The 12,628-nt window shown below is 38.3% G+C and overlaps 1 protein-coding gene across 1 annotated transcript in view; it reads left to right on the top strand.

The window, feature by feature from the left end:
* The window catches only part of LOC121568021 (cadherin-23-like), a 188,291-nt gene that overhangs the window by 119,425 nt on the left and 56,238 nt on the right, over positions 1-12,628 (top strand). Inside the window, exons 15-16 of the mRNA XM_045221067.1 lie at positions 5,466-5,582; positions 7,421-7,645. Of these exons, the coding sequence (XP_045077002.1) occupies positions 5,466-5,582; positions 7,421-7,645 (342 nt within the window). The remainder of the gene's footprint in view (positions 1-5,465; positions 5,583-7,420; positions 7,646-12,628) is intronic.

Genomic DNA, 12,628 nt, shown 5'->3' with positions numbered 1-12,628 from the left:
TTCCAATATTTCTGTCATTCAATTATATTTATTACCATAGTAATTTGTTATGGATCCATCCAGATGTGGTTAGAAAATAGTGTATGTGATGGGCTATGCAAAGAGATGGGTGAAGTGATATGCTTCGCAAACATCCATTAATAAATGTAACGTCCCTAAACTCGGCAAGAGTCTATTGTCCTGCTGATAGCCCATCAAGGGTGGATGGCTTCTTTTGTATTCCAATTTATTGGAAAGGGTGCTAAACCATTTACACCTGGCCCACAGAGTTGTTGCATACTGACAGTACAGTGCACTTTCACTCCATTCTCCGCCCAACTCTCTACCAATGCCACCAGATTATTATTTCTATTGTTGTTATCTATTTGGTAACATTCCACAAGTAAATGTATAAAATAAAAAACAATATTTAATAGCTCAGGTCTTGAAAACATTTTTTGTTTGTTTGTTTTTTGTGCTTAGTAGCGGAGGCTTTATGGCTTCGCCATCAACTTGTTAATTTAGCAGACATCACTTGAGTATATTCAGTCAACACATATATTTTAAGAATATAATGGAATATAACAGACCATTTTCATTTCTCTTAGAATAAAAACCTTACAGTGTAACAACAGTTTTAGTAAGTAATAAGCTGACGAAGTAGAAACAAAAAAAAAGTGTTTTTTTTTATGTGCCCGCAGGACAGAGGAAGAGCAATTCTTAGACGATTGTTCTAAATTCAATCACTTTCTTCTTCATCATCCTCATCATTTCCCCTCCCTATCCTTGCTGGACTCTCTTTCATTCAGTTTCTTCAGCAAAGAAGAACTCTGTGTTTCAGAAACTCACTTTATATAGAGGGGCTATCACTCTTTCACACTGTGGTAAATAAAGCCATTTTGTTATTTAGAATAATTTATTTCTGTTTTTAGAGGGGGAGAAACCAAAAGCCCACCATGCCTATTTTTCATAAATCATCAGTCCACATGTCAAGTGTAATTGCGCCACTGTATTTACCCAAGTTCTCTCTCAACTCCGGGACCACCCGCAAGCTATTTTTTTTGTTGGTCTGATGCAGGACTCTAGTGCCAGAGAACAGAGACTCTCGGACTGAAACATTCACACCTCCATTAATTTACGAAAAGATAGTCAATTTGTGCCACAGTTTAGACTACCAATAGATCAGCGCTCTAACTCCCCCTTGTGATAGTGTGGTGCCATGACAGAATGATGCAATTTACCACAATCTGCCACCATCTACCACAAAAGGTCGCGGCATAAGCTCAAAACTTTTAATTGAAGACCCACTGTATAGCTTCAAAATATGTGACCGACCTTGGATAAAATTAGAGACTCAGAGCTAGAAAATGGTATATCATACACTACAGTTGAGGAACAATGGGAAAGTAATTCTGCTTTGAAAGTTGATAAACTTGTAACCACACTTTTGAGAAAATGGCCCTTGAATGTGTTGGGAAACCTACTGGAGAGCTCTTCTTTGTCTACACCCATTCAGCATCGTTCACACCCTCTTAAGACTTATCCCACAAATCTCTTTAAGGAGTGAGGCCATGTACTAAACAACCAAAGATTTCAAGACTAAAGGCTGGTTTATGGTGTGTTTGTAAATTCAATCTGGAGTGCCAGAGTGCTCAGAGCGTTGTCAGATTGGCCGTTCATAAATTCAGAACATTTAGCTCTCGGAGCGTTCAGAGCGCACACTGGACGCTCTGGTGGAGGAGTAGAGTTGATCCAAGCGCTCTGACCTAACAACAGCACTCAAGCACCCAAGCTAACTTGCTAACGTTGGCTAGCTTGCTAGCTACTTCCAGACACGAATGAGAGAAAAGCTCACTCTGTCCATTTTACTCGCCCTAGCAGAGCTGGTTAGGCTGTTTTTATGTTATCCAGAGCATTGTTGACTGTAACTGTGCTGCTGGCAACAATTTAAATACGTTTTTTTGCCAACGTTTACTGACACTGGCCATATTCAACGGGTGTTGAGCATTCGTAAATTCGTCAGTTATTCTGCGCTCTGGCACACTCAGACGAGAGTGCTCTGAAATCGGAGTAAATAGCCAGAGCTGTTGCAGTGACATCATGAACATTCTATTGAAATGGTTACTTGCATATTGGAGTTTTTTGTTTAACAATGTAGCTAGACAATGAATCATAATCCCAACTCATAACGTTACTACCCTGCATGAATCTGCACGTAGCTAACCAACCAGGTTCAATGTTAGCTAAATAGCTAACATTAGGCTATAACTAGCAATGCAAATGGCTCTGAGAAACAAATAATATTACTACACAGATCATACAGCTAACGTTAGCTAGATAGCTAACAGTACGATTTAACTTGAAATGTAAGTCGCTCTGGATAAGAGCATCTGCTAAATGACGTAAATGTAAATGAAAACTACTTTCTGACAAAATTAGAAATGTGTAATATCTGAAAATGTAGCTAGAGAGACTATCTTACCCGTAGACATGGATGGACGCTTCTCCCTCTCTGTCACGGATGCCATCGTTGCCCTTAGTTTGAAGATGTAATCCGGATACAGGTGTTTTATACAATGGCCTTCTGTGTGTTCTCTTTTCGACTCCCTCTGCATATTTGCAATCAAATGCCAGAATTTTCTCAATCTCCTTAGCTTTCATACTCTAATTCCACTGGGCATTCCACTGATTTCAAAACTTGGTCCTCCATAAAGTGGAGAGCAACCCTTTTGCAGTTCTACTACGTGATATCGTTAAAAAAGCCGCGTTAGAAAGGATTACCTACACATACTGACCAGCTCATGTTATAGACAAAAGCATGCTACATGGCAGACCAATCCGAACACATCTCTCGGCATGTCCAGCCCACCCATTATCTCAGCCAATCATGGCTAGAGGGAAGGTTCCTGTCTTTTTCTGTGGCTAAACCAACTAGGCTCGTAATTTAACAATTTACAGATGGCACACAAGTTTGTTATTAAGGCACATGAAAGTTCACATGTACCAGAAGGCATTTCTGCCAAAAAACGCATTTTGATTAAAAAAAAAGACATTTACGTTCAAATGGCCTACCACTTTGGAGATTCAAAATATTTTTTTGTGTGAAACAAACAAGAAATAAGAGAAAAAAACTTGAGTGTGCATAACTATTCACCCCCCCCGAGCCACCTTTTTGTAGCAATTACAGCTGCAAGTCTCTTGGGGTATGTCTCTATAAGCTTGGCACATCTAGCCACTGGGATTTTTGCCCATTCTTCAAGGCAAAACTGCTCCAGCTCCTTCAAGTTGGATGGGTTCTGCTGGTGTACAGCAATCTTTAAGTCATACCACAGATTCTCAATTGGATTGAGGTCTGGGCTTTGACTAGGCCATTCCAAGACATTTAAATGTTTCCCCTTAAACCACTCGAGTGTTGCTTTAGCAGTATGCTTAGGGTCATTGTCCTGCTGGAAGGTGACCCTCCGTCCCAGTCTCAAATCTCTGGAAGACTGAAACAGGTTTCCCTAAAGAATTTCCCTGTATTTAGCACCATCCATCATTCCTTCAATTCTGACCAGTTTCCCAGTCCCTGCCAATGAAAAACATCCCCACAGCATGATGCTGCCACCACCATGCTTCACTGTGGGGATGGTGTTCTCGGGGTGATGAGAGGTGGTGGGTTTGCAACCAGACATAGCGTTTTCCTTGATTGCCAAAAAGCTCAATTTGAGTCTCATCTAACCAGAGTACCTTCTTCCATATGTTTGGGGAGTCTCCCACATGCCTTTTGGCGAACACCAAACGTGTTTGCTTATTTTTTTCTTTAAGCAATGGCTTTTTCCTGGCCACTCTTCCGTAAACCCCAGCTCTGTGGAGTGTATGGCTTAAAGTGGTCCTATGGACAGATACTCCAATCTCCGCTGTGGAGCTTTGCAGCTCCTTCAGGGTTATCTTTGGTATTTTTGTTGTCTCTCTGATTAATGCCCTCCTTGCCTGGGCCATGAGTTTTGGTGGGCGGCCCTCTCTTGGCAGTTTTGTTGTGGTGCCATATTCTTTCAATTTTTTTATAAAGGATTTAATGGTGCTCCGTGGGATGTTCAAAGTTTCGAATATTTTTGTATAACCCAACCCTGATCTGTACTTCTCCACAATTCTTTCCCTGACCTGTTTGGAGAGCTCCTTGGTCTTCATGGTACCGCTTGCTTGGTGGTGCCCCTTGCTTAGTGGTGTTGCAGACTCTGGGGCCTTTCAGAACAGGTGTATATAAACTGAGGTCATGTGACAAATCATGTGACACTTAGATTGCACACAGGTGGACTTTATTTAACTAAATATGTGACTTCTGAAGGTAATTGGTTGCACCATATCTTATTTAGGGGCTTCATAGCAAAGGGGGTGAATAAATATGCATGCACCACTTTTCCGTTATTAATTATTTTGAATTTTTTGAAACTTTCATTTCACTTCACCAATTTTGACTATTTTGTGTATGTCCATTACATGAAATCCCAATAAAAATCCATTTAAATTACAGGTTGTAATTCCACAAAATAGGAAAAATGCCAAGGGGGATGAATACTTTCGCAAGGCACCGTATGTATTAGACTAGGTCAAATGGAGTGGTTTCGAGGACACAAATTACACTTAGTCCTCGACTATAAATAATTTGGGCTGGAGATTTTCCATTGATCTTGCTTTTTAGTCCAGGACTACCCTTAATCTGTGTCCAGGAAAACCTCCCCATGATGTTTAAATTAGTGGAATGGGATGATGCCTTACATGAAATAACACATTTACATGACCAAGTACATTAATGGGGTAAACCTACTCTAAGAGAATGTATTAGGCTGTTTGACAGAAGGTTTGAATCTTAATCAACAATGTGAGTATATCTGTTGTTGAAGTACAGTTGATCAATAAAGCTACAGTACACTAACAGTAGTCAAGCTGCTTATGCTGAAAGTGCATAGGTCAAATTGTTAGTGCATAGGTCAAATTAGCTTTAGAATTTCTAATATTTCACTTAAAATGTAGTTTGTTGTATTAATAATATAACCAGGTGATATTACGGTTTCAATAAATCAATCTTAAATGGGACTTATTTTTTTATTGACTGAATATATATGGGACAATTTAGCAATTAGCATTTGTTATCTGTAATGGTTATGATAAATTAGGCATTGTTGCACACTGTTTACATATAGGCCTGGATAAATGAAAAATTATAATTTCTCCAACCCCAGGTGTTACTAACCTGATTCATCTTATCAACCTGCTAATTATTAGAATCAGGTGTGGTAGATTAGGTTTGGAGCAAAAACCTACAGGACGGTAGCTCTACAGGAACAGGGTTGGGCAGTCCTGGTATACAGTATAAGTAAACTGTATGTAAACTGTATGTGTGTGTGTCTGTGTGCGTGCGTACCTGTGCGTGTGCCTGTTTGTGTGTGTGTTAAATGTGTGTATATGTGAACTGTGTGTGTGCCTGTGCATGTGTGTTCCCACAGGCGCTGTGTTTGTGCGTAAACCACTCAACAGAGAGCTGGTGGCCACCTTTGAGATCCTTGTGTCGGTGCATGACAACGCCAGTGATGTCATCGACATGTCAGTCAGCGTACCAAATGGTGAGTCTTCATCTAAAATCACCCTACTTGTAGTTATTGTTTGGTATTTCATCACCTTTTTGTGGCCCTATACAGTGGGGAAAAAAAGTATTTAGTCAGCCTCCAATTGTGCATGTTCTCCCACTTAAAAAGATGAGAGAGGCCTGTAATTTTCATCATAGGTACACGTCAACTATGACAGACAAATTGAGAAAAAAATATCCAGAAAATCACATTGTAGGATTTTTAATGAATTTATTTGCAAATTATGGTGGAAATAAGGATTTGGTCACCTACAAACAAGCAAGATTTCTGGCTCTCACAGACCTGTAACTTCTTCTTTAAGAGGCTCCTCTGTCCTCCACTCGTTACCTGTATTAATGGCACCTGTTTGAACTTGTTATCAGTATAAAAGACACCTGTCCACAACCTCAAAGAGTCACACTCCAAACTCCACTATGGCCAAGACCAAAGAGCTGTCAAAGGACACCAGAAACAAAATTGTAGACCTGCACCAGGCTGGGAAGACTGAATCTGCAATAGGTAAGCAGCTTGGTTTGAAGAAATCAACTGTGGGAGCAATTATTAGGAAATGGAAGACATACAAGACCACTGATAATCTACCTTGTGGGGTCAAAATGATCACAAGAACGGTGAGCAAAAATCCCAGAACCACACGGGGGGACCTAGTGAATGACCTGCAGAGAGCTGGGACCAAAGTAACAAAGCCTACCATCAGTAACACACTACGCCGCCAGGGACTCAAATCCTGCAGTGCCAGACGTGTCCCCCTGCTTAAGCCAGTACATGTCCAGGCCCGTCTGAAGTTTGCTAGAGTGCATTTGGATGATCCAGAAGAGGATTGGGAGAATGTCATATGGTCAGATGAAACCAAAATAGAACTTTTTTGGTAAAAACTCAACTCGTCGTGTTTGGAGGACAAAGAATGCTGAGTTGCATCCAAAGAACACCGTACCTACTGTGAAGCATGGGGGTGGAAACATCATGCTTTGGGGCTGTTTTTCTGCAAAGGGACCAGGACGACTGATCCGTGTAAAGGAAAGAATGAATGGGGCCATGTATCGTGAGATTTTGAGTGAAAACCTCCTTCCATCAGCAAGGGCATTGAAGATGAAACGTGGCTGTGTCTTTCAGCATGACAATGATCCCAAACACACCGCCCGGGCAACGAAGGAGTGGCTTCGTAAGAATCATTTCAAGGTCCTGGAGTGGCCTAGCCAGTCTCCAGATCTCAACCCCATAGAACATCTTTGGAGGGAGTTGAAAGTCCGTGTTGCCCAGCGACAGCCCCAAAACATCACTGCTCTAGAGGAGATCTGCATGGAGGAATGGGCCAAAATACCAGTAACAGTGTGTGATAACCTTGTGAAGACTTCCAGAAAACGTTTGACCTGTGTCATTGCCAACAAAGGGTATATAACAAAGTATTGAGAAACTTTTGTTATTGACCAAATACTTATTTTCCACCATAATTTGCAAATAAATGTATTAAAAATCCTACAATGTGATTTTCTGGATTTTTTTTCTCATTTTGTCTGTCATAGTTGACTTGTACCTATGATGACAATTACAGGCCTCTCTCATCTTTTTAAGTAGGAGAACTTGCACAATTGGTGGCTGACTAAATCCTTTTTTCCCCACTGTTTGTCTCTCAAGATTCAACACTGTCAAACCAACAGAAGTTGATAGGAATTGACTTAGTTTAGCTCATGATAAAATCAGGCATACTTACCTTACACACAAACCTCAATCAGTACAATACACTCAAAATAGGTTGAACGAAAATGCTCTTATACTCACAAAAATAACCCTCTCAATTACCTCTCAACCATTGACAGCGAGACTGATAGTGAACGTGCTGGATGTGAATGACAACGCCCCGCGGTTCAGACCCTTTGGAGTGGCCAACTTCTCAGAGAAGATTCTGGAAGGCGCTCAGCCAGGCACCACTCTGCTGTCCGTGTCAGCCGTGGACCCAGACAAAGGCCCTAACGGACAGATCATCTACCAGCTGCTACACCTGCCCCGAGGGGACTACCTCAGACTGGAGGACCCCTCAACTGGTATAACACAGACACAAACACACACTGACACAAATCTCACTCCAAAAGCGCACATCAGAACTTTTTAGGACATACACATTTGATTGACTATATACAAAAATGTTACCCCTTGTAAAAATACTAAACAACCTTAGTCCAAACACCTAGCGACCTCAACAATAGATTTGAGCCTTTTGATATAATGGTTTTGGAATGAAAGTCACAGGGACCAGGGTTTGAGTCCCAGTCAGGGTACCCCCTAATTAACTACATTGGTGTCAGGTGTTGGATAGCACCATTGAAAGCATGTCGCAGCTAAGTTGTAGTCAGTTTATTTTTCAGAAGCATGGTTCCGCCATTTTTAGTAATTGATGTGCTAGCTGAAATGTATAGCATTCTACTAAAGTAATCAGAACTATTCTTACTATATTTAACTTTATTCAGCTTGAATTCTAAATTTAACACATCTCTCACTACCATAACAAATATTTTTCGACAGCTAAAGCAAGCACACACATTTTCTTCAGGAAATGTACCTATTCTTAGTTTAGTCATATTTATCTTACATTAGAAGAGTTCACTGCAGGCTGACTAGCATCTGCAATGCCTTCAGAAAGTATTCATACCCCTTGACTCATTCCATATTTTGTTGTGTTACAACCTGAATTCAAAATGGGTTAAATATTATTTTTTTCTTACCCATCTACACACAATACCCCATAATGACGAAGTGACAACATGTTTTTAGAAATGTTTGCAAATTTATTGAAAATGAAATACAGAAATATCTCATAAGTATTCACAAAATAAATTGTAAAGTGGTTGTCCCACTGGCTATCATAAGGTGAATGCACCTATTTGTAAGTCGCTCTGGATAAGAGCGTCTGCTAAATGACGTAAATGTAAATATACATACTATATACATTTTACGGACATGGTACAAGGATACGGTACATTTTACATTAGTTATCTTTTATTTTTATTTTGTATTTTTGTCCCACACTTCAGCTACCAGAAAACCCCTACCATCGATCTCTGAAAACCATCCAGTTTTGATTTCTACTTGCCATATATTTTTCAACTTTGCTGTGATGTTTCACAAAAGTTCTGAACCTTTCTATTCTCATAGTTTCTACAGATTTAAATGAAAGATTAACATTTTTACTAAGATATTATTGATTGATTGACTATCCTTTTCAAGTAATTTGCAGATCTAGCTTTAAGCAAATGTTGTGATTTTTCAGCCATTCCTGAACCTGTGACCAAAAACAAGCTACATATGGGAAGTACCAAAACAAGTGATCTAAAAATTATCTCTCTTCGCAGCAAAATCTGCAGAGCTGGGATGATTGTATCCCACATATACATAACACTCTAATGGTTGCAAGAATGTTGTTTGGAATACGGTGTTGTTTTGTGTATCAGTTCATAAACCATGTGCCATGGAATCGGCACATCAAAAGTCTCTTCCCAACTATTTTGCAACCTGTATGGTGCAGCTGTAAAAAAAAATGTGTCCTTAAATTAAACTGGTATACTTTTTTGTTTATCACAATTTTCTTTATCACAAAGTTCCTTACCTTTATTTTATTTTTTTCATTTAGCAGACGCTATATTTTTGTTAGCTGCATGTGTGACATAACTCATTAACAAAGATTATACAATATTTTATTTTATTCCCCGAAAAGAGTGTGCAAAGCTGTCATCTAGGCAAATGGTGGCTATTTGAAGAATATTTTGATTTGTTTAACACTTCTTTGGTTACTACATAATCAATTCAATAATTAATGAGGGTGATTTTTCCACAAATAGACAGGGATTTGCCTTTCCGTGGTAGCAAGATCTTATCTATTTTTGCTAACGTTCTATTAAAATGTATTATAGTGAGATCATTTATTTATTTTCGGGATATGAATACTGAGTATGTCCACTTCACCGTCAGACCATTTTATTGGTAAACTACAGTTGTATTTTTTTGCTTTGGTTGTACCATAGTTTGGTTGTAATCCAGAGAGGAATTATCTAGATCCTCTATGAGGCTGTGCAGGGATCCAAATTGCAGATTAAAAAGAAAACATGAGTCGTCAGCGTACAATGACACCTTTTGTTTTTTATCCCCGGATTTCTAGCCCCTTGATATTATTACTGTATCTAATTTTAATAGCTAACATTTCGATGGCCATAGTAAATAGATATGCCAATAGTGGACAACCTTGTTTCACTCATATTGATAGTTTAATAGTTTCTGAGAAGTAGCCATTAATTACTATTTTACAACTGGGGTTAATATACACAACTTTAACCCGTTGTATAAGAGATCCAAAATTAAAATAGTCCAGACATTTACACATAAATTCTAGTCGCCCTTTATTAAAATCTTTTTCAAAATCAGCTATGAATACCAGGCCTGGTTTCCCAGCATTTTCATAGTGTTCTATTGTTTCCAGTACTTCTCTTATATTATCTCCAATGTATTGTCCCATGTGAAAAAACTTGTCTGATTAGGATGAATAATATCCGACAATACTTTTGTAATTCTATGCGCTATGCATTTTGCTAGAATTTTTGCATCACAACTCTGAAGTGTAAGGGGCCTCTAGTTTTTTAGGCGGACTGGATCTTTATATTTACCACCTGGGTCCTGTTTTAGTAATAGTGAAATCAGACCTTCTTGCTGAGTATCTGATAGTCTACTGACGGAGTAACCCATGATTCACCAAATGATATTTTGAAGGAGGAAACAAGGTACTTTAAGCAAATGTTTTCGTTTGTCGCCTCCATCTCCTCTAACTGAAGCTAATTGTAGAGATTTTTTTTCTCCATTGATAATGTACAATTAACAGCCAAACAAAAAGACTCATGTGAAGGTGAAATTACAGAGGAGGAACTTCTGGATGCAATTAAAGACTTTAAGTCCGGGAAAACTCCAGGGTTGGATGGCATACCAGTGGAAGTATACCAAACCTTTTTTGATATACTAAGAGGACCGTTATTAGCATGTTTTAACCACTCCTATGTAAATGGTAGATTATCTGACACTCAAGAAGAAGGTCTGATCTCATTATTACTGAAACAGGATACAAGTGGAAAATATAAAGATCAAGTCCATAAAAAAATTGGAGGCCCCTTACACTTCACTGTTGTGATGCAAAAATTCTAGCAAAATGTAATAGCGCATAGAATTAAAAAGGTATTGTCGGATATTATTCATTCTAATCAGACAGGTTTTTTTACATGGAATGATACATTGGAGATAATATAAGGCAAGTATTGGAAACAATAGAACATTATGGAAAATCGGAGAAACCAGGCCTGCTATTCATAGCAGACTTTGAAAAGGCATTTGATAAAGTACGCCTGGAGCATTTCAATTTTGGTGAATCTCTTATAAAATGGGTCAAAATCATGTATAGTAACCCTAGGTGTAAAATAGTAAATAATGGCTATTTCTCAGAAAGTTTTAAACTGTCAAGAGGAGTGAAACAAGGTTGTCCACTATCGGCATATCTATTTATTGTGGCCATCGAGATGTTAGCTATTAAAATCAGATCCAACAATAATATCAGGGGATTAGAAATCCAGGGCGTAAAAACAAAGGTGTCATTGTATGCTGATGATTCATGTTTTATTTTAAATCCACAACTAGAATCACTCCACAGCCTCATAGAGGATCTAGATACATTTTCTAACCTCTCTGGATTACAACCAAATTATGACAAATGTACTATATTACGTATTGGATCAATAAAAAATAAAACATTTACATTGCCATGTAGTTTACCAATAAAATGTGGATATACTCGGAATACATATCCCAAAGGAAATTAATGATCTCACTTCAATAAATTATAATAGAAAGTTAGCAAAAATAGATAAGATCTTGATACCATGGAAAGGTGGGTGCCTATCAATTTGTGGAAAAATCACCCTGATTAACTCTTTAGTATTATCCCAGTTTACCTATTTGCTTATGGTCTTGCCTACACCTAGCGATGAGTTTTTTAAATTATATGAGAACAAAATATTCCATTTTATTTGGAACGGCAAGCCAGACAAAATTAAACGGGCCTATTTATATAATGAATATGAATTCGGAGGACAGAAATAATTAAATATTAAAGCATTAGACCTATCACTAAAAGCTTCAGTCATACAAAAGTTATACTTAAATCCGAACTGGTTCTCTAGCAAATTAGTAAGATTGTCTCACCCAATGTTCAAGAATGGCCTTTTTCCCTTTATTCAGATTACAACCACTCACTTTCAGTTATTTGAAAAGGAAATCATCTCCCAGATATCACTATTTCTAAAACAAGCCATAGAAAGTTGGTTGCATTTTCAATTTAATCCTCCAGAAACGACAGAACAAATAATGCAACAAATGTTGTGGTTAAACTTAAATATACTAATTGACAAAAAAACTATTTTTTTGACAAAATGTTTAAAAAAAGGTATAATCTTTGTAAATGATATCATCGGTAGGACTGGTGGAGTTATGTCGCACATGCAGCTAACAAAAACATATGTAAATGTCTGCTCTACCCAAAATTACAACCAAATAATTGCAGCCTTACCGCAAAAATGGAAGAGGAAAGTGGAAGGAGGAGAAAGTAAGGAACTTGTCTGTCGGCCTTGCATTAAAGAACATAATTGGTTAAGGAAAACTGTGATAAATAAAAAAAAGTATATCAGTTTCATTTAAGGACCAAAGGATTGACAGCCGTCCCATATAGATTGCAAAATAGTTGGGAAGAGATTTTTGACGTGCCGATCCCATGGCATAGTGTTTATGAACTGATACGCAAAACGACACCGGATTCAAAACTTAGAATCTTTCAATTTAAATTATTATATACAATTATTGCTACCAATAGAATGTTATTTATATGGGGGATACAATCTTCCCAGCTCTGCAGATTTTGCTGCGAAGAGACAGAATCATTAGTTTTGGTACTGTCCATTTGTAGCTTCTTTTTGGACACAGGTCCAGGAATGGCTAAAGGA

The sequence above is a fragment of the Coregonus clupeaformis genome, chromosome 1 (genome assembly GCF_020615455.1).
Source record: "Coregonus clupeaformis isolate EN_2021a chromosome 1, ASM2061545v1, whole genome shotgun sequence".
Lineage (NCBI taxonomy): Eukaryota > Metazoa > Chordata > Actinopteri > Salmoniformes > Salmonidae > Coregonus > Coregonus clupeaformis.
The sequence above is the reverse complement of the archived record's forward strand: the minus strand, read 5'-3'. Positions and strand labels throughout refer to the sequence as shown.